The sequence below is a fragment of the Castanea sativa genome, chromosome 5 (assembly GCF_040712315.1).
Source record: "Castanea sativa cultivar Marrone di Chiusa Pesio chromosome 5, ASM4071231v1".
In the NCBI taxonomy this organism is placed as follows: Eukaryota; Viridiplantae; Streptophyta; class Magnoliopsida; order Fagales; family Fagaceae; genus Castanea; species Castanea sativa.
This window is the reverse complement of record NC_134017.1, coordinates 8,255,391-8,282,039: the sequence shown is the minus strand read 5'-3', so window position 1 is coordinate 8,282,039 and position 26,649 is coordinate 8,255,391. Positions and strand designations below refer to the sequence as shown.

At 34.8% G+C, this 26,649-nt stretch overlaps 3 protein-coding genes across 6 annotated transcripts; 1 reads left to right on the top strand and 2 right to left on the bottom strand.

Annotated features, from left to right (window-relative positions):
* Window positions 1-134: 134 nt before the first annotated feature.
* Window positions 135-9,356, top strand: LOC142636003 (aminopeptidase M1-like). 3 transcript variants are annotated; one of them, XM_075810061.1, is made up of 19 exons: window positions 135-556; window positions 648-796; window positions 1,504-1,606; window positions 2,013-2,199; window positions 2,400-2,493; window positions 3,223-3,376; window positions 3,821-3,925; window positions 4,027-4,143; window positions 4,630-4,743; window positions 5,555-5,737; window positions 5,843-6,164; window positions 6,530-6,651; window positions 6,740-6,837; window positions 7,239-7,416; window positions 7,505-7,619; window positions 7,708-7,775; window positions 7,864-7,941; window positions 8,145-8,219; window positions 9,004-9,356. In XM_075810061.1, the coding sequence occupies exons 1-19, from the start codon at window positions 326-328 to the stop codon at window positions 9,184-9,186; spliced, it is 2,676 nt and encodes an 891-aa protein (XP_075666176.1). In that variant the 5' UTR covers window positions 135-325; the 3' UTR covers window positions 9,187-9,356. The 3 variants fall into 3 exon arrangements, 2 of the variants coding, with proteins under 2 accessions (XP_075666176.1, XP_075666177.1); XR_012844233.1 differs by lacking the exon at window positions 7,505-7,619; XM_075810062.1 differs by lacking the exon at window positions 135-556 and having other exon boundaries at window positions 660-796; window positions 1,473-1,606.
* Window positions 9,357-9,915: 559 nt separating this feature from the next.
* Window positions 9,916-12,067, bottom strand: LOC142636004 (uncharacterized). Its single transcript, XM_075810064.1, has one exon. The coding sequence runs from the start codon at window positions 11,921-11,923 to the stop codon at window positions 10,226-10,228; it is 1,698 nt and encodes a 565-aa protein (XP_075666179.1). The 5' UTR covers window positions 11,924-12,067; the 3' UTR covers window positions 9,916-10,225.
* Window positions 12,068-18,124: 6,057 nt separating this feature from the next.
* Window positions 18,125-23,275, bottom strand: LOC142637317 (uncharacterized). 2 transcript variants are annotated; one of them, XM_075811591.1, is made up of 5 exons: window positions 22,951-23,275; window positions 20,985-21,049; window positions 19,151-19,277; window positions 18,933-19,050; window positions 18,125-18,529 (listed from the first exon to the last, which is right to left on the bottom strand). In XM_075811591.1, the coding sequence occupies exons 2-5, from the start codon at window positions 20,992-20,994 to the stop codon at window positions 18,452-18,454; spliced, it is 333 nt and encodes a 110-aa protein (XP_075667706.1). In that variant the 5' UTR covers window positions 20,995-21,049; window positions 22,951-23,275; the 3' UTR covers window positions 18,125-18,451. The 2 variants fall into 2 exon arrangements, with proteins under 2 accessions (XP_075667706.1, XP_075667707.1); XM_075811592.1 differs by lacking the exon at window positions 22,951-23,275 and adding an exon at window positions 21,928-21,947.
* Between the last annotated feature and the right edge of the window lie 3,374 nt (window positions 23,276-26,649).

Sequence of the window (26,649 nt, the reverse complement as noted above, 5' to 3'; positions counted from 1 at the left end):
AGAAAAATTTGTGACAATAACATTACGCTTATAAGAGAATCAATAATATTTTTTTTTAGAAGAAAAAAAAATTTAATAATATTGTTAAGAGTACAAAGTATAAATTTATAGTGCAAGGTTGCAAAGTTTTTTTTTTTTTTTTTTTTTAAGGAAGCTCAAGATTGCTTAGTTAATATATATATATATATATATTGGCCCCACGTCCATGTGTCTAAATATAGAAAAGCCTTAGTATTAGCAAAGATATACATAGTAAAGCCTCTGTAATCCATGCACTTCACAAAACTGACACGAAATTCACAGAGACTGAGAAACATAGAGAGAAATGGAGACAAAAACAAAACAAAGCATAGAGCAATTCAAAGGACAAACAAGGCTACCAAAATTTGCAATCCCAACAAGTTATGATCTTTATCTCAAACTTGATCTCACAGCATGCACTTTTTCTGGTACCGTACAGGTCAACCTTAACATCATCGAACACACTAAGTTCCTCGTCCTAAATGTTCTCGAACTTGATGTACATCAAGTCTGGTTCACCAACTCCAATCACCAAGTAATTAACACTCTCTTTTAAACCATTGGTTTTATTGTTCTTTAACTTTTAATGGGTTTTTTTAAAATGATGTTTTTGTTGATTTTTGCAGACATATAAGCCTTGTGATGTTGTTGTTTTGAATGGTGAAGATGAGATACTGGTGCTGGGGTTTGATGAAGTGCTTAGTGTTGGTGATGGGGTTTTGGGGATTGAGTTTTCTGGGGCACTTAATCCACACTTGAAGGGTCTCTATAAATGGTAAATCTTTTTTTATTTATTTAAATTTTCTATCTTTCAGAGTGACTTTGTTTCTAAATTTATGGAAAAGTTTACTTGGTAAGTGATTTGGAATTATTTGGTTAGTTTTATTCAAGCTTTTTCTTGTTTGGTTGCTAAGAAAATCAGTGAAAAGGAAGAAAGAAACTATAAATTTTGAATTTTTAGATACTTTTGAGAATGATCAAATACATAATAATGAAACTGAACAACTTTGTAAAATCATTGAGATGAACAGAGGTAATTTTCTTGAATTATATATGGTAATTTCATTCTGTGACGAATTTTAGTACTCAAGTAAATTATCTTTAACATTAACACTTGCTTGCATCAATTTTTCATCTTTCGTACTTTTGAACTTGATGATTCTTTTCTGTCACTCTGTGTGTGTATAGATCTTGCACACATTCTTTGATTATGATATTTTGCTCTCTCTTTTTCCCCCTTTTTTAATTTGGCAGCAATAATTGGTTTTTTATTGTTAGATGAATATTGGACATATAATGAGATCATATATATGACCTCATTTGATTTGTAGATCTTGGGAAAACCAACAACAGTAGATGCCAGTTTTATTTTTCATGTATTAATTTATTCTTGAAACTTAATATATTTCTCACTCTTGAATGGTGAAAATTCATAATTTGGATCCCGAAAGGTGAAATCCTGGATTCTGTCACTGTTTACAGTACTTATGTGGATGGGGGAGTGAAGAAGAATATGGCAGTTACTCAGTTTGAAGCTGTGGATGCAAGGCGGTGCTTTCCTTGCTGGGATGAACCTGCCCTTAAGGTATGCATAATTGAGAACTTGCTTTTAACCTTGGAAGAACTCATTATTTTACTTGTTTAGAACCTTTGAATCAATCTTCCATAAGTGGCATTTAATTAGTGTCATGTACATGCTTATTTGAAAAAATTTGTGAAATAGAACTTTAATCATGAAAAAAGAATACAAACACATTACCACAGATTTTTGAGAAAAGTTTATTAATATTGATGCACATAAAACAGATAGGTAACAGGACATACATGTATTTTCGTTTTGTTTAGTAAATGTTAATGAATAACAAGTACGTGGCAGAAATTTCTGATTGGAGTTTCATAATACTGTTCTCATGTGGTTTAAATTACTTTGAAAATTCATTTTTTTTCCCCTTCTATTTACTACTCAGAAATTACTAATACTTTCTTTACAGGCCACCTTCAAGATCAGGATAGACGTGCCATCAGAGTTGACAGCATTGTCTAATATGCCAGTTGCTGATGAAAAGCTTAATGAAAATATTAAGACTGTTTATTTTGAGGAATCTCCGGTCATGTCAACTTATTTGGTGGGTGTTGTTGTTGGGGTATTTGATCATATTGAAGAAACAACAGCTGATGGTAATGCATATATGGCAGAGGCGCATTCATTTACTGTCTTTCTTCTTCTTTTTTTGGTTTAAATAGCTTATTACACTAAAATGGTGGGAAAGAGCACATCGCCTACCTTGACTAATTTGTTGAGAATCCATAGTTGACCCTAAAATTTTTAAGACTAGGGATTGGTTGTTGTTATATAGAATAAGGCACTGTGCATGCAGGGATCAAGGTTCGTGTATATTGTCCTGTTGGAAAGAGTGATAAAGGGAAGTTTGCTTTAAATCTTGCTGTGAAGGCGCTTGACATATTTACTAGGTAATTTCTCCTTTTATTTTCCTTGTTCATGTGGAGATTTTAAATTTTTTGATCTTCAGTCTCATAAATCAATAAATTGAAATGTGTCCACCATCACGTAGTTTTACACAGAACTAAGCTATGAGGGAGAAAAAACAGCCACATGCCACAAAATAGAGAGTATAGTGTTTGCTTATGTTCAAGGGAAGGTGATCCTTTCAATACTTTCTTGTTTGACCTTGCAAAGAACAGAATGAATTTCTCCCTTCTATCAGATTTAAAGTAACAAAGAGCATGATTTCAGATAGGATAGAACGGAGAAAAGGAATTCATGTGGCTGACCAATCTAATCGGTCAAAGATCCATAGCTGACCCCAAATTTTGGGACTAAGGCTTTGTTGTTGTTGTTGTCTTTCCTTCTTTTCTTTCAATTGATTGGTAAAGCTTGTGGACCAATTTAGCTTCTCTGCACTATATGACTGCACCCAAAGCGAGTACCTGATACACGTGGATTTCTTCCTTTGTTGGGTCTACCCTTCAAAATTTTCCAAATTAAAACAAAGACTGTTTTAGATAACTTGACCTCCTTTATCCATGGAGATGGCCTGAAAACAGAACCAGTGTTATAGTGTAGGTTAGAAGAATCAAAAGTTAAGAAACATTGTGTTTTTTTGCTTTGGTTGAAGACTGTTTAAGTTCTCTGTGGTGATACTGATAATGCTCGTCAGCCCTAATTATGGAATCATTTAGGTACTTCTCAACTCCTTATCCACTTCCAAAACTGGATATGGTTGCTGTCCCTGAATTTTCTGGAGGAGCTATGGAGAATTATGGTTTGATCACATATCGTGAAAATATACTACTTTACGATGATTTGCTTTCATCAGCTAACATGAAGCAGTTTGTAAGTTACATATCTAACACTTTTTTTTTTTGTAAGTTACGTATCTAACACACTTTTAGCTTCACTTTTCTCCTTCGCATTATGATGCTCCCAAAAAGTAATCAATCTACTGCGAGGTGCAGATCTGCTTGTCAAGAAATGAATTTCAAGACAATTTTTGCCTTACTTTTTCTCCATTTCCCTTTTCATAAATGAAAACATATAAAAGGGAAGTGCAGTATTATTTTTTCTTTCCCCAAAAAGCCTTAATACAGAATAGCTGACAATTATTTATAATTGATTGATGCAGTCAACCCATTAAAAAGTTTATATATTGATACCAATGAGAAAACTCTGGAAGCAAATAACAGTTCAATTACAAAAGAAATGACATTGAAATATGATTCTTCATTCATTTCCTAAATACTTGTATGTAATCTTCAAAGCTTATTCATGTTTTGCCAGCTCACAATTGTTGTATCACATGAAGTAGCCCACCATTGGTTTGGCAATCTGGTAACAATGGAATGGTGGAGTCATTTATGGCTGAATGAGGGATTTGCTACCTGGGTAACATTGAGTCATCTTAAATCTCTGCAACCACTTGTCTGGCCATTCCACTGCATTCAATTTTATGATTTTGGTATCTCTGTTCAATCTTAAATCTCCAGATAAGTTATATGGCCACTGACATCATGTTTCCTGAGTGGAAAATATGGACTCAGTTTCTTCGACAAACAGCTGATGGCTTACGTATGGATGCAATGGAACAGTCACATCCTATTGAGGTAAGTGAATGCTCCAGAATTTTCTGGTTAGTGGGAACACATCACATACACATGTTAAATTATATAGCTTATTAGCAAATGCAGTCATAAATCAATGGTAAGAAATAGTTATTTAGAGCAAACTGCTTCCCCTAATGGCCTGTTGTACTGAATTTTCAAGCACTGCAATGAATATCATCAAAGTAAATGCATTGACATGTGGTGAACTTAATGTGTCTGGGTGTCTGTGCCCATGAACTTGCATCTGTCATCTGTCATCTGTGTGTTTGGAGTTCTACCCAGTAAAATGGAGGTGACAATGCAGGGAAATTTCTTATAACCCAACTCCAAAGATTGTAGCACAATAATTACTATATCTTAATAAAGTCCCAATTATGACTTCAAATGAGAGAAAATTGTTAGGCAATTTGCTATGTAAAGCAAGCATAACTCCAACATGTAGTTCGTTCAACTATGTCCATCACATGCCATTTGGAATATTTTCAGGTGGAGGTACATCATGCTCGTTCAATAGAGGAGATATTTGATGATATCAGCTACAAAAAGGGATCTGCTGTTATTCGAATGTTGCAGGGTTATCTTGGCGATGACACGTTCCAGGTGGGATAGTTTGAGTTCTTAGCTTATAGTGTTGAAGCACCAAACAATGACTTTATTTTTTTATGGTTTAAATTCTATGTGGATGTTATTACTAAATTATATTTATATATATATATATATACACACACACACTCTAAAATCTACACATGGCTACAAGTTGGCATTTATTGTCTAATGTGATTTGGTTTTGATATCATTAATGGCTCTCTTACCCATTAAAAAAATACATCTTGCACTTTATAATTATCAAGACTATTATGTAACTTCTGTTTTTTGCTGACCATATTCTATGTTAACAATGCTGTTGTTGTCTTTGATTGGATGGTGGGCTAAAAAATCTCAAGTTGCTGGGCATGTGACTCAACCCTCAGGATACTTTTTCCATGTATCGCCTTCTAGGTTTCTTTCTGGGTAGAAACTCTTTGTCCAGTGTGGTGTGATTTAGGAATCTATATCTGCATTGTGTCTGTTACGTTCGTCATATTGGAAGCATTCTTTGATCACTCTTTCCACTGATTGTTGTCAGTAACATGTACAATTTATCATTTCTTGGTGTGGAATACCTTAACATCACTTTTTCATGGAAAATGAGGTTCTTGGTAAGGAAAATGTCAACATGAAAACTTTTGTTGTCAAAATGTTGTAAATAAAGTTATGAACAAAATGACTAAGGGAAAGGTTTGGAGCATGTTCCATCAAGTATTCATTTACTATGCACTTCTTGAACGTAATCATTTACTATGTAATGAGTTGATAAAAATTAAAGTTGCTTAAATCACTTATTTAACTCTTGACTTTTTATTTGAAACAGAAATCCTTAAGTTTATACATAAAAAGATATGCTGGGAAAAATGCAAAGACAGAAGATTTATGGTGCGTTATTTCAGAGGAATCTGGCCTTCAAATCAACTCAATGATGGATGATTGGACGAAGAAAAATGGATATCCAGTTATCTCTGTAAAATCCAAAGATGATATTTTGGAATTTGAACAGGTCTTGTTATTGATTAATAAGCAAACATGCATGCATTAAAAGATTTGCAGCCACAAATTATATCTTTATTGCTTTGGAGATCTGATACATTTTTAGGATCTGCAGTCACAATTCTTGTCATCTGGTTTGTGTGGTGATGGACTATGGATTGTTCCAATAACAGTATCCATTGGCTCATACATCAAATGCAAGACTTTCCTTTTGGAAAAAAAGTCTCAAAAACTGGATATATCTGAACTGGTTCATTCTCCCCACCAAAACAAAAGCACATTTAACGAGAAGAATGAAGAGGAATGTGATGAACATTTCTGGGTCAAAGTTAATATTGAGCAGAGTGGTTTCTACAGGGTAAAATATGAAGATAATCTTGCAGCTCGACTGAGGAAAGCCATAGAGAGTAATTGCTTGTCGGCAACAGATAAATTTGGTACATACTATGTCCAAAGATGAATTAATAACTGTATCTTATGTTGTTGTAGTGGGTATGCCGTATCTATTGGCATGATCACATGGTGTGAAGTATACTAGATTTCTCATTTTTTGTGCCTGATTCATCAGGTGAGTTCCACAGCAGGGCGGTATTCCAATGAGTAGAGTTTGGCTAACTTAATACTGCATATTTGGTCTTTCTATATATTAAATTCTTTTGAATACCAAATGGACTGTTCAGGCTACATATTTCCTATCCCTATAATTAATTCCTTCCTTTTGTGGTTTCCCTTTATTTCTGCCATTATAAGCTCAGTGATCACTATCAAATAGCATGTAACTCCCTGCAGTCTCAATTTTCAGGCGTTTTGGATGACACATATGCTCTTTGTGTGGCTTGCGAGCAACCACTGTCATCATTGCTTTCCTTGATGGATGTATACAGAAAAGAGCTCGATTTTATTGTGTTATCGAAACTCATTAATGTAAGGATAACTTTTGTATCTTGATAATCTTACCATTTTCACCAAATATTTACCAGGACTTGACGTTTTTATGTGATATATACAACAGGTGTGTTATAAAGTTGTTGAGATCTCTGGTGATGCCGTCCCAGATTTAGTGAATGACTTGAAACAATTTTTCATCAATCTCCTTCTGTTTTCCTCAGAGTAAGAACTATTACCATATATTTTAATCTGCCAACCCTCTTGTTGCTGGATATTTATTGGAACCTCTTCTTCATGATTGTTTACTTTGAGTGGAGATGAGTTTTTATTCTGTTTGCAACCTTCTTGGTTAGGGCCGAGGAGTATGAACTATGAATCAATATTAAAGAAAAAAAAAGTGAAAAGAAAATTCCTTTGTATCTTTCAATTGTGCATCAAATCGTTTTTCAAATATATGAAAACCTATCTCACAAAATGTATATCATCGTCTTTATGATGTTTTCTAGTCTCCTTGGCATCATGTTTCACATTACTGACATTTTTTATGTACTGGATTTTTGTTATGGAGTGAAGTAAGCTTCTTCATACGTTTAAATATCATATTCTTTTTATTCTTTGTGCAGAAAATCAGGTTGGGAATCAATACCTGGAGAGAGTCATTTAAATGTACTATTGCGAGGAGAAGTCTTTCTGGCCTTGGTTACTTTTGGCCATGATAAAACTAACAAAGAAGCAGTCCAGAGGTTTCAGGCGTTACTGAATGATCGAAATACTCCTCTTCTGTCAGCTGACACTAGAAAGGTAATAGTTTTACCTGTATATCTAAATCACTCTTCATTCATAGGGGTCTGTTCAAGGTTGATATACAGAATTGCTATGTGCCCTGCAGGCTGCTTACATTGCTGTATTGCTGAACACTAGCACCACGAATAGGAACGGGTTTGAGTCCCTACTGAAGCTCTATAGAGAAGCAGATACAGTGCAAGAAAAAGAACCACTTTTACGTAATAAGTAGTAACATTTGAAATAATATCCTGTCTTTGTGGATAAAAGCTACTTAGATTTAATGCAATTCCTTTGATTCTTATACAGGTTGTATTGCATCGTGTCCAGACCCAAATATAGTTCTTGAGGCTCTGAATTTTATGTTGTCTGAGGAGGTATTTGCTGTGCATATCAAATTACAGTTTCTAAAAGCCCCATCTTTCTTGCCGGTCTAATTTTTGCTTCATCTCAATATCTTTTCAGGTTCGAGATCAAGATATTCTTTATGTGCTTGCTGGACTAAGATCTGAAGGGCGTGAGGTAGCGTGGAGATGGTTGAAGGTATGCAGTTCATGGTCAACATCTTCATTATGAATGTATTACTATCATATTGAAATCAAGAAAATAATTTGAAGTATGTATAGATATGGATATAGTCAGGAAAGTATTATGATTGGTGTTAGGATGAAGGTTTCTTCTTGAATTTTACACTTTGTGGAGGGCCTGGAGGCTTATTATTATTATTTTTTTGGTGACAAATGCAGGAGAATTGGGACTTGATCTTTAGCAAATATGGTGCGATTCTACTCCACCAGTTCATTACCTACATTCTCACTTTGGTAAGCAATTCAACCTAGTTGGATAGCAATGGTACATGTGATGCATCTTGAGTCTGTATTTTCATACATGTTGTTAGCTATGATTCAATGGTTGACTAGTTCAGTAGAAAACTCTATGCAACTTGATACGTCACAAGTATTATATATTGATAAATGTTGTTTGGCCTTTGAAAATAGTGCTTTATCTATAGTAGTTAGACATATCAAGCTTAAGGTACTGCTGCCTTGTTGCGTACCATCCACCTATACCTTAATCGGTTTGGCATGGGTCAAATTCACTGTCAGTTTTTTGAATAAATTGTATTATAATTATTTTAAAGGGTGATTTCAACTTATCAAGAAAAATAAGATTATTTTTTTGTGAATATTCCACCACTCAAGGACATGTTCCTTACTTATGAATGACCTTGAAAAGTTTGTTTCTATTAGTATAATGAAATTCATCATAGGAAAAGTAATCACCATCAAATTACTCATATTATGTCCAAAAAGTCAGTTATCTCTTGAAATCAGTTTTGTTCTGTCTATCAATTTTTGATAGCTTGTGCCTAGTTATGACAAATGAAACTGCTGAGGTTTAACATTAGTGCTCAATTAAATGATAAAATCGATTACTGCTAAACCAATGTCTATGTGAATATATGCACTCATTTATATAAGATCACATATCTGATTCACTTAATATAAAGCAATCACAGTGTGCCAAATTATGATATTTTATAAATCTATCTATTTGTGTTCCTGAAGACAGATTTCTCACTCCTTGAATATTATCAAATGGCAGTTTTGCAGCAATGAAAAGGCTGAGGAGATAGAAGAATTTTTTGTCAGCCGAGTGCATCCTTCTTTTACTAGGAATTTGAAGCAAAGCATCGAGGAAATCCGACTCAAAGCAAGGTGGGCTGAGAACATAAGGCAGGAGCAATCTCTACCAGAACTAGTCAAACAATTGGCTCTCAAGAAATGAAAGCCTTCACTTTGATTCCAAAACTATATTGTGATTATGTTAAGACTGATGAGCTACATACAATGCATACTCCACAAATTGTGTTCTATATGTATGGTGTATTGGTGTTATTCAAGCCAACTTAATATACCATGAACAGGTTCCAACCTGGCATCATTATCCTAAGGCAAGTCAGTCGAGTCAGACCAGCAAATCAACTGGATTATATATATTCTCAAGTTGCTTTTCAATATTCCTACTAGCCACTAGCACAGCCATACCTAGGTTTAATTTAATTGGTCAGACAGAAAGTGGTTTATTAGAGCCCTCATACAAAGTGCATGACCCCAAACGCCTTTGCTTAGCATATTATAAGCTGAACACCTAAAACTAATAAAAGTTCAAATCGTCTATAAAAAATCTTTAATTCTTTCATTACTTTTAGAAACTATTGTCACGACCTTACTTGAACACGAAGTGTTCTATATCAATTATCTGTCAGATGCCAACATAGGGCCATTCCATAGCCCAATCTCTCTCCCCTTGAAGTTGTCTAAATACAAAAGTAGCATTACTTCTGCATTACTACTTACCTGTCATATGCTTAGAGTCCCCATTCCCTTGACTACTCTCTCTCATATGCAGAATCTCACACAGAAAGAAAGGTAAAATCCAAATGTAAACACGTGTTCCTGTCCATGTTTAATAAAAAAAGGCCAAAGACCACAGCTTTGGAATAAACACAAAATCTGACAACCTTAATGTCCAAAGCAAATCTCATCATACATCTCTGTAAATTTCTTTAACAAATACAATTGGAATTTGGAAAACCTCATACAAAAAGAATTAACAAAAAAAGAAAAATATCCCAAATACATTAAACTTCCTCTGTAACTATATATGTAACATGTATAATCAGATTTTATGTGTATGTCAGAACATCTCACTTTTAACAAAACCTTCAAAACAGAAAGTCAAGACTGAGAAAAAAAAATCAAAAAAATGACCAAAAAAGGAAAAAACCCCCCACTTCACTCTATATTGGGTCTGCTCTTCCTCTTTACTTTGGGCTTCGTTCTGGGCCTAGATTGGACATCCCTCTCCCTTGCTTCTCCTTGAAAGAATTCATCTTCTGCATCAACAGATCAGCTCTAAACTTTGCAATGAAGCTATCAGCCTTAGTGTCAACGTCAGGGCTGGGACAGAACATAGTCTTTGTAGGTGATTCTCCACCATCCATTGGATCTGGTGATCCACTACGTGAACTATTATTGCTTTTTATCCTAACATAGTCACCCTGCACCTCAAATTTCCAAGGCCGCATTTTGAAAGGCGGCGGCGGTGGTGGCGGTGGTGGTATTGGATTAAGCGGTGACTCGTTACCTGAGCTCACATTGTCATCCCCACTGTTGAATATGCTTGTTTTAACCGGCAATGGAGGTTTCCAGACCTTAGCTTGTGGTTGTGGTGCTGTTGGTGGTGATGGTGGTGGTGGTGGTGGTGGAACTGAATGAACTTTTTTGGCCTTACCCTTTTTAGAAGAGAATAAACTGTGAAAAACTGATGGTGGAGGCGGCGGCGGAGGTGGTGGTGGAGGTGGTGGATGAGAAGTAGAAGAAGAAGAAGAAGGTTGACAGTTTAGAAAGGTGTCGAAATTTTCAACACTCTTTTGTCTTTGCTTCTTCTTCTTCCTCCTTAATGAGCTCAAGAAGTCTTTAGTGGCTGATCCTCCTCTCTTCTTCTCATTCTTGTCACCACTCCTTTGCTCCGCTTGCTGAGTTAACACCGGTGGTGGCGGCGACGGTGGTGGCCGTGGCGGAGGTGGCAGTGAAGGTGGGGTTCGGAGACTCTTGACTTGTGAATCAATTTTTTCTGGGGTTCCAGTCTTTTCATTGTGTCCAAGAGTTTGATATGTTCTCTTTTTTCTGTGCCTAACCACCTTAGGCGGCGTAAATGGTGACAATGGTGATGGTGGTGTAGATGGCTGAGGTAGTGGCGATGAAGGCAATGGTGGTGATGGAGACTTGTAAGATGGAACTTCTACCGTAGAAGTCACAAAAGTGTCTACATGTATATTCTTGGGGTCCAAGGCATCTTCTTCTACTGCAGGAACCACAAGAGTATCTCTAGGTATATTCTTGGGCTCCAAGTTACCTTCTTCTTCTTCCTCTTGAGGCTGATCTCGCGTTGGATGGCGATGATGCAGCTGATCTGAGCTCTGAAACCGATAATTACCACTAACATTGGTGTCATCGTAGAATCTCCACCGTTCATCATGGCTCACCCAGGCAGATTCTTGCCTAAGATCCGGGTATGAACTGCTGCTCCTTAACCTGTTGATGGTGCTGTAGCTATCAGCTGTACGATCTGAGTACTGGGTGTACCATTGATTTGAGGTTGATGGGGTTGACTTGTGAGCCTCTTGTGATGAGCTTGAAACGCTTGCATCTTCATAAGAGCTTGTGTTTTCATTGTTGTTGGTGTTTCTGCTGAGGAATCCACAAACAATGGCAAAGAGAACAAGGACTAGATTGAGGGAGTCCCAGCTTTTCTTCACTAGATGTGGTCTAAATATTTGTGATGTGAAAGATAGGAATGAAGGAATTACTATGAAGATAAATAAGATGGCTATGACTAACAAAAGTACAAGAAGAAGACCAGGGTTGAGGAAGAGAGATGATGAGTGGCGGCGGCGGCCTCCGCGAGAGTGAGTGTTTTGTAGCCAAAATGGTGAGGGCACTTCTTCCTCTTCTTCCATTATTTGAAGCTGAATTGTGTGTGTGTTTATGCCTTTTCACAGCAGAGAGGTGTGAAGGAGCTGAGGAGGATGAGCTTTTTGAGACACTTTTCTTTTGCTTTATATGCTTTTGTGTGTTTGCTTTTGCTTTTGATTGCTTTGCCTTCGATAAATTATTTGGCTTGGATTGATGGAATATGTATTTATTGTTGAAAATGGGGAGTGATGGGTTTATAAGTTACAAGCATCATCATTCTTACATAATGTGGGGTCCTTTTTTATTTTTATTTTATGACAGTATGATTCATATCCAAGAAAAACGTTAGCATCTGTCATTGTAGTATGACAGCTAAATTTGCACACTGCTACAGGCATATGATTGTAGAAAACCATGTGATTTTTATCTTTTATTTTTTAAAGTTTTGAGCTTTATAACTTTGACCAGGTAGATGATACAATTATTGAGATCCCAAGTTCAATCTGAATATGGTAAAATTGTGTGTCATTAATTTTTCATCAGAAAGTAAATTTGTATCTTTTATAAAACAGTTGGATAAGAAAAAGAAATATGACTTTTCTTACACATTTTTGTAGTTGGCACCACAAAAAGGCCTGAATTTGCGGCTTGAATCATGTAAATTGATTAGCCTCTCAAGAAATTCAAGCTATTTATTTATGTATTAAAAGTTAAAACTACCACTTCATTTTTTTAGAAGGTTCATAATTGTTGCTTTAAAAGCAAAGGAAGAATTATGGGCACACCGATTTGGACATGGTCACGCACACATTCCGCGTTAAGACAATTAAAATCTCACAGAACCCAAAAGAAAAATAGATTGATCAAGCAAAAAAATTATTATTATTAATAATATGATGTTTTTGTACGATTTTTTAGAGTAAGACAATGACAAGTATAGAGAGAAAAAAGCTAAGTGCAACGTATAGATGTTTAGACAAACGCGTTTTTCCACTCATTAGAGCAAACACATCAGTCTATGTAAAAATTTCCTCTATTTTACACAAAAAACTCCTTTTAAAATTTTACACATTCACTTTTACAAATTACCCACATCAGTTCATCTATCCTACACCCTCTATTAATTAAATAATAATTTTTTCACTTTTTTTATTAATTTCCTCAACTACCGTGGCGCGTCTTTATTTCATTTCTCCTTTTCTTCCGTTCTGATTAATCTCTCTCTCTCTCTCTCTCTCTCTCTCTCTCTCTCTCTCTCCTTCTCTTCATTTCTTCTCTTCATTTCTCACTCTCTCTACCCAGATCATCTCTCTCACTCTCTCTCTACCCAGATCAAAGCTCGATCCGAGCTCCGATCCAGCGGTCCGAGCTCGATCCGAGCTCCGATCCAGCGGTCCGAGCGCGATCGGAGCTCCGATCCAGCGCGATCGCGAGCTCCGATCCAGCGCTCCGAGCGCGATCGCGAGCTCCGATCTAGCGCTCCGAGCGCGATCCGAGCTCCGATCCAGCGCTCCGAGCGCGATCGGAGCTCCGCTCCAGCGCTCGGAGCGCGATCCGAGCTCCGATCCAGCGCTCGGAGCGCGATCGCGAGCTTCGATCCAGCGCTCCGAGCGCGATCGCGAGCTCCTATCCTGCGCTCGGAGCGCGATCCGAGCTCCGATCCAGCGCTCCGATCGCCGATCCGAGCTCCGATCCGGCGTCCGCCGGCCTCCGATCCACGGCAAGACCCACGAGCTCCGACCAGTGAAGCACCGATCTACAAGTCAAGCACCGATCTGTGGTTGTTTGTGTATGTCTGTGTTTTTTTTTTTTTTGAGCAAAGTATATCTCTGTATTCTGTGTTGAGAAAGTGATGGAGTCTGTTGAGAACGGATCAGAGAGAGAAAAAAAAAGGAGCGAAGGGAAAATAGTAAAATATTGTTTAGCTGAGCTACAGTAACCGTGTATATTTACACGGTACTGTAGCTCGTGGATGAGTTTCCACATTTTTACCCAGTTTTAGATACACTGATGTAGCTCAAAATGTGTAAAATTGAAAAAAATTTGTATTATACATAATTTTAGATAAACTGATGTGGATGCTCTTATTGATGTCTCTATCAGATTGTTTTATTCTTCACTAAAAGCAACCACTTTCAAAGTTGGAAAACACTATTCAATACTTCTGCAGCAAGCTTCTAAACTTTGGCATCAAGAATGTCAAATGGTTTCTTATTCCCCCCTTTAACCCTGCGAATTCATCAGTTTAACATTGTAATTATCTTATTTGTATGAAAGTTCAGTATAACAAATTTTACAATATTTTTCGTAAAGTAAATGCTAGCATATACGGGTCGTTGCACACAACTGTACACGCAATACTGCGGCTTCAAATCATGATTTCAATGCAAGATGAAAGTGTGTGTTTGGTTGCTTGCAACAATAATATAAAATAAACATTGCTCTTTTTATAAAGGTTAGGTAGAAGATTATGATAAGTATACAATATTAATAATTTTAGTAGTAATCTTATATGAAAGTGATGTTGTAGTGTACAATATTAATAATGTTAGTAGTGTACAATATTAATAATGTTAGCGATGATCTTATGTGAAAGTGATGTACTAATGATGTCAACAAAAAAAAGGTTGACAAAGATTATTCCAAGAGGGAAAAGGGAATAATAATGAATCTAGATTAATTTCATAAAGAGTAATTACAAGGTTGAATTTCACTTGCAACACAAAGACTTTAACTGACATGTAAGCCTTTATTGATGCAGAAATTGTTCTTCAAGATAATGCACCAGAATTTTAAAGAACCGAAAACAATTTTGAAAAAAAAAAATTTTTGAAAGGCTTAAAAATAAGCTGCAGGGCTCAGACTCCAATTCTAGACTTCGTTAACATAGATGGCTTTTTCCAATACGCTTGATCAGAGCTTAGAACTCAGGACACAACACCATGGAGTTTGCTCAAACTTCTCTTGTCAGATTACAACAGCTTTGTTTGGCAGACAGGGATTCCTTGCTCACATGAGAATTCAATTTCCCATCCAAAGAAATTCTTCAGGATAATATTTGTAATAAGTGACAGTAATTAACTAAAATAATAGACACGAAATCTAGATGAATAATTCCAAGAGGGCATTCACACCAAAAGAGTATGCACCTTTGTTTTTTGTATTAGTTAAAATAATAAACACGAAATCTAGATGAATTATTCCAAGAGGGAAAGGGAATTCCCGCCAAACAAGTATTCCCGTTCAGTGTCCATTTGACAAAGATTATGTTTGCCAACTTATTTTACTATTTAACTTATTTTTGCTACTATTCATGAGTCTTATTGTACTTTTTGTATTATCTATGGGTCTCACTATACTATTTTAGCTAACTTTTACTTTTATTTATAGTATTTTCAATAAAAAGTTTTCAATTTCTGCAAAATAAGCAGATCTCAAATGGAACCTTATAGTTGGCAAAAACACGTGATGCACATACAAAACGTAACAATTGAAGGTGATAGCAGCATGTCTACACAATGTGCAGTGGAAATTGTAGAAGTTTGGTGTGAATGGTTAGTTGCTATGTGGACTGGTAGAATCAATCAGTCAAAAGGTTGTGTTATTACTAGAAAAACTACCTTTTTATTTAAGAGTTGCTGAGGGATATTTTTAAGGAATTTGTTAATAAATTATAAGTTTAACTTACTTTTAATACTTTTTTAATTAAAAGTCTTTTTTGTTTTAAATACATATAGCAAGTGGTAGTGAGTTTTAAATTACACGTTTTATTTAGTCTGTGGGTAATGTGACAATTTTTCATTAAAATAAAAGAAAATTTCAGTTAAAATAATACTTAAAGTAAGTCAAACTCATAAATTATTTTAGAAAAATTTTAATCTCACTTTCATGGGAATATAAAAAGCTATAAAAAAATTATTTTTTTTCCCATAAAGAGTTTCTAAAAATAAGTTTCTAAACCAATACTCTTATTAAGACATCAGTTAACTTTTTCTTCTGTACGAAGGATTTGAAATTTATAATGCTTGTTTCAAGATAATTGTTTTTTATTATTATGATAAGACTCCAATAAATTTCTTTTTAGCGTGTACAAGATTTGAATCAAATCTTTTTCTAGAGAAAATCAAATCTCTTATGTAGTGGGTTTTAGTATGCTAGGTCTTATAAATCACCATCTAATAATAACAGGATTCTCTCCGATTTGGAGAAAAACTTTTTCTTCTTCACAAAACAAAAAATTTGATTAAATGATGCCAAACAAGCTGACGGGTTAAAAAACTGAAAAAAGTGGAACCATTTTTGGCTCACTTTGTACACCCTCATTCCATCAAGGCATCAAGGTAAAAAAGTGACATTGCCTTGGTTAGTTTGGTTAGGATAATAACATTTTCGTACCATTGGGGTTGGGATAGTGGGAGCCCCAGCAACATCATACTAGAGATTTTATGAATCTTAAAAGCAAGAGCTAGTAAAGATATGTTTAAATGATTAGGTTGTAATTATATAACTAACTGACCCCATTAATTTTTTTTTTTCCCAACTGCATCTGCATAGAACTTAGTTTATGGCAATTTAATCTTTTACCAGCTTCATTGCCTTTGCTTTTATTAGAGTTATGGATGATTGTAATTTCCCTTATCAAAGTCCATTAGTGCTTGTTTATAAAAATAAAAAGTCAGTTAGTGCTTAGTAAAGCATAATCATTAATCATTACAAAGTAGACATGTTTAAGATTCGAGGGTGTTAAATATTAGCATTGATACACCATGTTGAATATGTTAATATGAATGTGGAAGTGAAAGCATAAAGTGTGAAACACAATAACACACAAAGGTTATGTAGTTCAGCCTAACGGCCTACATCTACGGAGGAAACCCTAAAGGGTTACATCAATAATATATTAAAGTATAGTACAAATTTTGTGTTACAATGAACTATAATATGTATATATATAGTAGACTAAACCCTAGACTAATAGATTTCTAGTACAAGTAGGAGACTTAGCTTGCACACAAAGTAAAATTAGATTTGGGCCTATGCTAATGGGGTAATATATCTCTAACAGAGAGGTTCAATTACACTGTCTAGTTTCTCCCATAATAATAATAATAACAAACAAACAAACCTATTTTTTGAATAGCACTCCTCTCATTCGTTGTAATCATTTTCGTCGATCATAGTTTTTATTAACTTTAATAAGGGAGATCTCCTTCACTCTAGTTGAAGCATTGAAGCATTCTAGGTATATATTGGATTTTCCAATCCCCAAATTAACCCCCATTTTTAAAATGTTACAATGAGTTTTACATTTAACGTCATTAATTTTGGGTGAACACAAATTGACTAAACCGTTTTACTATCATCTTAATTTTAATTCTTGATCTTGCCTAGTGGTTTACTGATTTCCTTCAAAATTGGTATCACTAAAGTTGGTTTATCCACTTGACAAATTCTCATGGTAGGTAGTTAGGAAAGCCTCATGCCAAAACACTTATGTAATGCCTTAACTCAACTTCATTATAATTTCAAAATTGTTAGTGAGTACGGGTGTGCAAGTTGAAGGTTTTTTTTTTTTTTTTTGTAATTCAATCCACCATGGTCAGGTCGAAAAAAACTCAATCCAACCTAACCCATCACAAGGGTCTAACCCAACCCATGCAGATCGAGTTGGGCCCATGGGTTGGACTTAAAAAAAAAAAAAAAGGGCATTAGAATAATAAATATATAAGAATAACAACACAAATAACAACAAATTTACTTCAAACCTGAGCATAACACCAAACCAACACATAAAAGCAGATTTATAACTTTATAAATTTGTTGCTAGTTCATCAAACCAAAAGAGTAAATAATAAAACCAATAGTATATATTTCAAATATTTATACAATATAAATGGGTTAAGTTAGATTAAATTTGTAAATTTGCTTAACCATACCCAACCCAACCCACTTTAAAAGAAAAAATTTGGCAATCCAACCCAACCCACCAACTGCTAAAGTCTGACCCATGACAGATTAAGTTGGATTTGGTCGGTTTTGACGAATCGGTGAATTAGCTGCACACCCTTAATGCCAAGTTCTGGTTACCCTCTTTAGCTTGAGCTCCCTAAAATTTCTTTCAAATAAAAAACTAATGAGCTCTAATGAATTCCAATGGCACTTCTTTTTCGCACAAAATTAGATGGACCAAAGACTTGAGTTCAAGATTCACTGAATTTGTAACTTACCAATAAAACGGGAAAAAATTCATCCAAATAGATGCAGATATAGATTTTTCGTAAGTGTCATTTACAAACAAATAACTTTCCTCCAATTTCATCTACCAGGTAGGTACATTTCCCACTGAGTGGGATCTAAAGGCTCTAAGAAGTTGCATTCTCTTAATATACAAGGTTTGTATTATGCACAAGAATAAAGAGAAACCCAAAAACTACTTTAGTGTTCATGTGACTGAACCTTCAGTGACATCAATTTGCTCTTCTTGCACCAACATCAATTTCCCAAAGGACGATTGAGTTACAAACCATCGGTTCAGGCTTCCCCTTGAGGAAGGTGAACACAAGTGATGACTACTAGTGCGGATTTGTACCAAGATTGATTATAAGGATAACAACTCCGGCAATTATCACAGCAATTGTACATATCAAAGCCTGCAACAATCATAACATCTGGGATTAATGAAAAAGATAAATGGCACACATGATTCATCATTATTCATGACAATTGTGTCAAGATCTTGGATACCAGTAACAACATGGTTATTCACAATTTTAAATAGAATCAAATTGAAAATTATATAGAAGTACATTGTGTGTGTGTGTGTGTGTTGAAAGGAGTTTTGAGGAAAAGCATAAGGATAAAATGTAATATTATTTTTTGATGATATAAATTAGTAGTCTTGCAATGCATCCCATTTTAACATTCATTGACATCACATTAAATTATTTTAATATTCTGAAAAGAGAGAATAACATCCATAAGAGATTATCAAGGTTGTCACACATTGCTTGAAACAAATAATCAATGGAACAGAACATAGTGTGTGACACTTACAGCTACTGCATTGGCAGCAAGTCCGTCTCGCTCCCTTGGATCTCTCTGGTAGTACTTCCGAAAGTAAAGAAACGTCGCATAGTACCACAACAATGGGCACGCCAATCCTAGAAGAAGACTGCAAAAGCAAGTGCATTGATCAACACAAACACACGCTCAAAAGTACTCATCCACAAGAAACACACGCAAACATAGAGAGAAGAGCTGTGAGAACTCACGAAAACCATCCAATTCCACAGCCGAAGCACGGAAGGGGCTTATCAAACATTCCCAATTCAGGACTCTCCACATCTTTAATCTGAGCATAGGCGCCGTTCTTATGATCCACCACATCTGTTGAAAGCCCTGTGTTCAACATACCACCTTCAGCAACTTTTTCAGACAGTTTATGCTCAGATGAAGACATAGATTCAGTTAAGTTGTTAGTAAAAACAACGATGCCCAGTGATACAGCCGCAGAAAAAAAAGGACTCAATTGCTGTTTCTTCATTGAACTCCCAGTTTTCATAACTTGGGGTTTGTTATTGTCTTTGAGGGTTTTGTCAAAAACCCAGCTTTATGATTAAATAGGCTTTTTATATAAGTCGGTGGTTTAGAAAATTATGGGGTTTTATTTATTGTTTCTGCATAGTGGCATAATCGTAATTTTACAGAATACTGAATTAGATTCAGTCTAGTATTTCTTAGTAGTATGGGAGTCCATTTTGTGCTTACGTGGGTTCCAAAGTAAGTGTTCATTAGGTAAAAATAATAATTGCGTCTGATTTTCTTTCAATATTTATAACCAAAAAAAAAAAAAAAAGTACTTTACAAGCAAGTTTCATAGTCGGTTAATTTCAGTAAATTGTAAATTTAAAATCAAACGAATATATACAGAATTTTGAGTAACCCTTTTCTTTTTTCTTCTTATTTCTTATTAGTTTCTGCAGTGTTCTATACAAAGTCTGATTGTTTTAGGTGAAAATATGCATATCAATCAAACCCTAAAAACCTCATTCTATCAATGCCCCATCACCTCAGAAAAAACAATAATATTGGACCACATTCATCACGTACAATATAACTCATAAAAACTTCAGCATGTCCTAAATCATATAAGCATTTTGTTTCTCCATTCACTTTGAACACAAAATTACTAATAGGCTAGCCAAACCAGATAAAAAAGAGAACTGGGGTGCAGAGGTTCTCTGCTTATGCTTAATTTCAGGCTAAATCCTGGGTTTTATATGGGTTTATGTTATTGTGATGAAACTCTAAAACAATATCACAATTTACACGATAACTACTACCACGCTGTCTATGGTATGGTGCTTGAAAAGAGAGAATTAAGTGTAAGAAAAACAAAAACCCCAGGTAGCTTTGTTAACTGAGATCATAAGCAGAGGAATTTCGGTGAACGAAGGAAAACGAAATTGTTCTGACTCTGTTAAATGCACAAGAAAGATCAGAGGATGAATAATTTACATTGCTGAGACAAACCTTGTCAATAATCTAGTCGCACAATTAACAATCTGGTGAATCATTAACATTATGCATATAAAAAGCCTCCACATTAGACAGCTTATTGACTGCGAATGAACTCAATGAAAAACTAAGAATTTTTTTAGTATCCATGAAAATTAGAGCCGTTCCCGCCAGTTACATTGCAAGAGGCTCACAGGGATGGAAGACAATCAAAGATTCTTTCTCTCATTGGTCTGACAAGAAAATTTGGTTGGGAGGTCTCACTATATAGAAATCTCTCAGCTCATTGATTTAAAAGACATTTAAATTGTCAATATGACAGGTGAGTTTCACATCTCTAAACCAAATATTTGAGCAGCAAATATCATCCAGCACAGGCAAGTCAATCATTTTAACTGCCTGCTAATCTTCATGCATCAAGAAGAGTTCAAGACCATCTACCAATAAATTAATAATAAGACTTCCAGAAGGCCCCAAAAAGTTTTTTCTTTTTTCTTTTTAAATCGAACTAGTAATTTTAAGGCTAAGTCCAAATTATAACAAGTGCAAAAATATAAACAAAAGAAGAACACAGGAGAAGTTAAGTACTCTGATCCATGTGTCCCAAAGATAAACTATCACACTTCAGCTCCCCTCTCTTCCTTCAAAAGCACCTGCTACATGAAGTATGCATCTTTTAAAATTATGTAAAGAAGTCCACACACACACATTAATCAAAGATCATTTAGTGTATTGCTTTTTAGAAAGGGTAAAAGGTGATTAATCCTACCTACGTACTCACATTTTAACATGATGCTTCCTGCATCTCAAATAAGAAATTTCCTACCCACTAAAAACCTAATCTACTTTAAAATTGGCACAAATTTTATATGTCAGAAAGCAGATGCATTTATCAAGCACTGTTTTCACCATTAAGGCAGTGTTACCATCAACATCAAGCACAATCTTCATATAGACAAAATATATAAATAAATAAACCACAAACACCTCTTGACACTACAAAGAAATAGCCTCGAAAAATCCTGGGTAATCACTTATAACAACCTCATGAAAATCATGTAACCTTCTAGCTATCTTCCATGATTGCAGAGGAATATAGGAAAATAACTCTCACTATGCTCACTTGTCTCTAAGATCTCACTCCTTCGCAAAACCCCACCTTTGATATCAACAATTCAACCCCATAACTTTGTTGTAAATGCACTGCACTCAACCATACATTGAAAGAAGGAAAACGGGATTTTTAGCGTTCCAACTTCCTTAAGAATTTGCACCATTTCCAACAACAACAATCCCTAATCCCATTCCATTACAGAAAATAGCATAACAACTAATTATCTAATCTACATTATGTATCCTAAGTGGGTTTTCACTTCCACCAGAGAACTGAACAATTATACTCATTTGAGTTGTAATGTGATTGGTGGATTCAAAATCCAGTGCACAAGATCAAGCTATCATGGCTCCGTAAGCACTCTCAAGAAGAGCAATACATGTCCAAATTCCAATTCCTTTAATTTACACTACTGACCAGCAAATTTGATAACTTGAGCTAAGTCTTCCAGAGTCACTTGGTGTTCCAAAGAGTAAGAGTGATTGAATAGAAACAAAGTTACATTTTCCTCAACCACAGCAGGATGCATCACACAGAGAGGGATAATAAGAGTTACTGTACGATTATCATTGCTTCCCTAGATGCAGCCAAACCTCCTCAAACAAGAAAACCCATCTCAAAACTTCAGGCAAAATTTCACATTTCGACACTGGTTGTGATTTTAAATAAAATACCAAGGCCTTTAGGTACTAATAATGTAGCCAAACCTCCTCAAACAAGAAAACCCATCTCAAAATGAACTTATGCAAAAACCAATAAAATCATGAAGGGAAATCTCATATGTAAATAAGCATTATAAAGGCATTAACTTGATAATCAACCCAAGCATATGGAAAAAAACGCTCAGTAAAACCCAACACCAATAAAAACCAATTTCACATGCTTAGAAGTTAGAAGCAAAAAAAAAGAAAGATACAAGTTGCAATTTTTTCACTTAATTTCGGTTCCCCTTTATAAAATTTCAATAACACAAGCCCAAAGAGAAAAAAGAGCTATATGGTCTGCAGAGATTTTATCATCAACACCCCCGCAAAGCCCTTCATTTCTAACAAACATTACACTACAAAAAGAATAAATATATAAATTTTCACCGACCCAAATCAATACTGAGAAATTTCATCAACCCCGCCAAAGAAAATAAAACCCCAAAAGCAAAAAAATTTAATCTAAGTCCCAGAAGCCAAAAAATTAGTGGGAAAAACCAAGAATACACAAAAATTAAAGAAAACCCATATCTCAGCACAGCAGTTCAATAAAAACCCATCGACAAAAAAATCACTCTTAAGAATATAATTTCAACAACAGTATTTACAAAGTAGAAGAATTCAACCATGCAATGGTAGAAATGAATTCAAAAATCCAAACTTTTCCGTCTCTCTCACCTACCACATAGAGAGAGAGAAAGAGAGAGAGAGAGAGAGAGAGAGAGAGTCAACTTGCCTTCAAAGCTATAGGAGAAGAGGAAAATAGCAGAAGCAGCTTTCTGTTGAAAAGTGATTTTCTTTGATCAGAGCAAGAGTAGCAGCAGCAGCAGCAACAGCAGCAGGATAGTGTATGAAAAAGCAATTTCAAGAAAAGTGCTTTTTCTTGTGTTTTTTTACATGGTAACGCATCGTTTCTCTGCCATTCTTCAACTGAAGAAGCAATGACTGAATGAATAAATTATGAAAGAAAGAAAAGTACACTCTTCTCTCTCTCTCTCTCTCTCCTGATAGGAGGCAAGGAACAAGTGATTGTGGCAAGGTTCAAGAAACACGCTGTGATTGGCTTGTACTTTGCTCTTATTGCACCCTTTTGTCAATGCTAATTTGTTGTTGGATAGTCTTCACCACATTTTTTTAAGAAAATTTTATAATATTTTTAATTATGTTTTACAATAAATTATAGGTGGTAAATTATTATTAGTTCTAATTTAAATTCACAATTTAAATTATATTTTACCCATTTATAATAGCAAATAATAAACTATGGCATATAATTTGTTAAGAAAGTGCTGTGAATAATAAAATTTGTGTGGTTTGTTCTCTCACCATAATATGAAATTAAAATCAAATTACACGATTGGGTTTTTCTTTTCTTTTTTTAATAAATGAAAACAGCTGGATATTGTTGTTTGTTGTTGACTGGTTGGTTTGTATGTTAGGGGGATTTGATTTTAAAAGCACATAGATAAATAGGGCAAAAGAATGAACAACTTACAAAATTGTAGTAGATAAGGTTTGATTTGATTTGATTTTTTTTCAAGAATCAATTCAGTATGGTTTTATTACATAGTTTGAACGATTTGGAACAAATTTTATCCAAACCAATAGAAGAAAAGACAACCTAGCACTCCTAGTAAGACACATAAGAGCATGAATAGTTCTAAAAAGAACTAATAATAGGCTTTAAAACCTTTTAAAAGATGACCAAAGGAAGATAGAGAATTGTTCTCAGTTTTGATCATGTAGATGACAATCTTCGAATCTCCCCTGAAAATGGATTGATGTAAATCTATCTCATGGACGATTTAAGCAGCCCTTCTTGCCACCAACATCTCCAAATCCACTATAGATGGGGTAGTGGAATTTTCTCGAATAATGCTGTCATGACCTCCCCTATAGAATTCTGAACCACAACACCAATTTCAACTTCATTCGAACCTTCAAAGACCACTCCATCAAAATTTATTTAATACTTTTCTATAGGAGGTGGTTTCTTCCAAAATTTATCCAGGCTACTTTTAGCTAAGTCGAGAATATTATCAAGAGGGACACATGACTCATTTATTAAATGTGTCTATCCTATCTCAATTACAACTTTTGTTAATTTTGTCTCACACCTTTTAATATCAAAATAATTTCACCCTTAATTTGTTAAAATTTTTAACATGATTGTCCCTAGCTAGCTAGCATTGATTATATGATACATGTGATAAATAGAAGGAAAGGAAATCACAAAGATACCTGTAGGGAATTTTCACGAATTCCTAAACCTGTGAGAAACAAAATATAGAGAAAAACACACGCCAAAAAAAAATAATCACACGCACAAGACAGTATTTACGTGGTTTGGCAATTTGCCTATGTCCACGGAGTTGCAGGAATTTCACTATTATCAGAGAAAAAAATATGAAGTGCGGCTACAATTCTCTCTCAAAACCGACTACAAAAAAAAACCTTAATTACAAAATCTGCGTTTTTTACATCCTGCACTCCATTGACTAAACCTCAGAAAATCTCTCATTAAAAACCACACAACATTATTCGGGTCGGATCGAGTTGTCAACTGGATTAACACACAACTAGGCTCCACAAAACCCAACAATACATAGGTTGGATGTTGCAATATTGAACAAACAGATTTCGAAACATTGAAGCAAGCATGGAGGTATAAAAGGATAAAGCTCAAAATTGATTTGATGAGTGGTAGCCTACCTGCTCGGGAAAGCAGCTTAACTTTTTCAACCAGCAATTCGTTGGAAATTTTCTTTACAACCCTTAGATTGAGATTGATTCGAATTAAATTAAATTGATTCAAAGGGATTTATTCCTGAACAGACTAAATCCAAGTGCTCTAATTCAAAGTAAATCTAATTGAATTAAACTGGATCGAACAGCATCATCTTGAAGTAAACCATATGAAAGGAAATTATCTCAAAGTAATTAAATTGCAACAAGGTAAACAAATTAAAGCCTAAGTCGTCATTCTAACATCAAATTGATTCAAAGCAAGCAGAAAGTCAGATCAAACATGAACAAACACTAAAGTATTGCATAAAACTTAACTAATACTTAATTAAATAAGATCTCAATTATAAATGAAGAAACTTACAAGCATAAAGTTTTCTACAAAGCCTAAGAACTACTTTGATTTCCTAAGAATCTAATTACATATTATCTCAAAGTGCTATAGAGTATTCTGGATTGTGCATGGTTTCTTTCTTGTAGAATGAGCTTCATTTTTTTTTTTTTTTTTTGGAGAAAAATGAGCTTCTATTTTATACTTGAGGCCTTGGTAGTTACGCCAATCTTCCTATTTAATTCTTTTTTTTCAAGTATCTCATTGCCATCGAGACAAATGTCACCTTGCTACTTATGATTGCTTGGCACATATCTCCATGTCTAGCTACTTTTTGTAATTGTTCGAGAAAAATGCTTGTAACTTTCTCAAGATAACAACCCACTTTGGTAACTGCCTTGAAAACCAGGCTTAATGTCACTTATTATTATGTCATTGGTCTTCAATCTTCACTTTAATCAAATCCCACTGTGTAGGCATGTCACTACCACTTTTTCACATGGCTTTTTTCCAATCTGTCTTATGTCTTGTGAATAAATCAATTATTTGATCTTTTCAAAAAGTAGAGTTTTTGGCTGAGTATAGTAAAAAATGATGTTTATTTGTGATATGGGTACTGTTTAAATTTATTTGAAAAAATGAAGAGAGAAGTAAATTTTGGCAACACCAATGTTGAAATTCTGAGAAAAAATAAGAGAGAGGAGAGAGAAATGATGTGACAGATGGGGAGAGAGAACAAGAAATTTCGGCAATGATATTGCCAAAAAAATTTGAATTGTGGCAATTGAATTGCCGAACTTAGAAGATTAAAAAAAAATTTTGAATTGTGGTAAAAGTAATATTACTGCCACACACTATTTTACCATATTTTTTACAAATTGTTGTTATGACTAATTTTTTACTGGTTCTCATTAGTGCTTACTAATAACATTACTTTTTTATTTACTAATAATCACTTATCACATCAACAATTTTTATTTGGTAGAATGCTAGAGTTACAAATTTTATTACAAAAATTTTCATAAATTATTGATATGATGAGGGATTATTGGTAAATAAAAAAGTGATGTTGTTGGTAGGCACTAATGAGAACTAGTAAAAAATTGGTCATAACAACTATAAGCGCACAATTGCACCTGGCTCCAAGAACAGTTACGGGCTCAGGCCCAATGAGCCTTAAACAATATGAATTTGTAGAGTGTGGGCTTGAAACCCAGATTAGAAGTGACTAAGGATTAAATGACAAGTCAAAGATTGCTAACACTTGAAAACAATAAGGAATATTGTAAATCAACCTGCTCGGACGCAAGCCGAGAGCTGTTCTTAGATTATCTCTTTCTCTTTTTTCTTTTTCCTTTA

What these genes read in the sequence shown, in the direction of transcription:
- LOC142636003 (XM_075810061.1), top strand. Translation starts at nt 326, where the DNA reads ATGGAGACAAAAACAAAACAAAGCATAGAGCAATTCAAAGGACAAACA. An exon ending in ATGAGGGATTTGCTACCTGG is followed by an intron (nt 3,926 to 4,026) that starts GTAACATTGAGT and finishes TTAAATCTCCAG; the next exon opens with ATAAGTTATATGGCCACTGA. An exon ending in ATTTTATGTTGTCTGAGGAG is followed by an intron (nt 7,776 to 7,863) that starts GTATTTGCTGTG and finishes ATATCTTTTCAG; the next exon opens with GTTCGAGATCAAGATATTCT.
- LOC142636004 (XM_075810064.1), bottom strand. Translation starts at nt 11,923, where the DNA reads ATGGAAGAAGAGGAAGAAGTGCCCTCACCATTTTGGCTACAAAACACT.
- LOC142637317 (XM_075811591.1), bottom strand. An exon ending in TGTGGAATTGGATGGTTTTC is followed by an intron (nt 19,051 to 19,150) that starts GTGAGTTCTCAC and finishes TTGCTTTTGCAG; the next exon opens with TCTTCTTCTAGGATTGGCGT. An exon ending in TTGCTGCCAATGCAGTAGCT is followed by an intron (nt 18,530 to 18,932) that starts GTAAGTGTCACA and finishes TGATTGTTGCAG; the next exon opens with GCTTTGATATGTACAATTGC.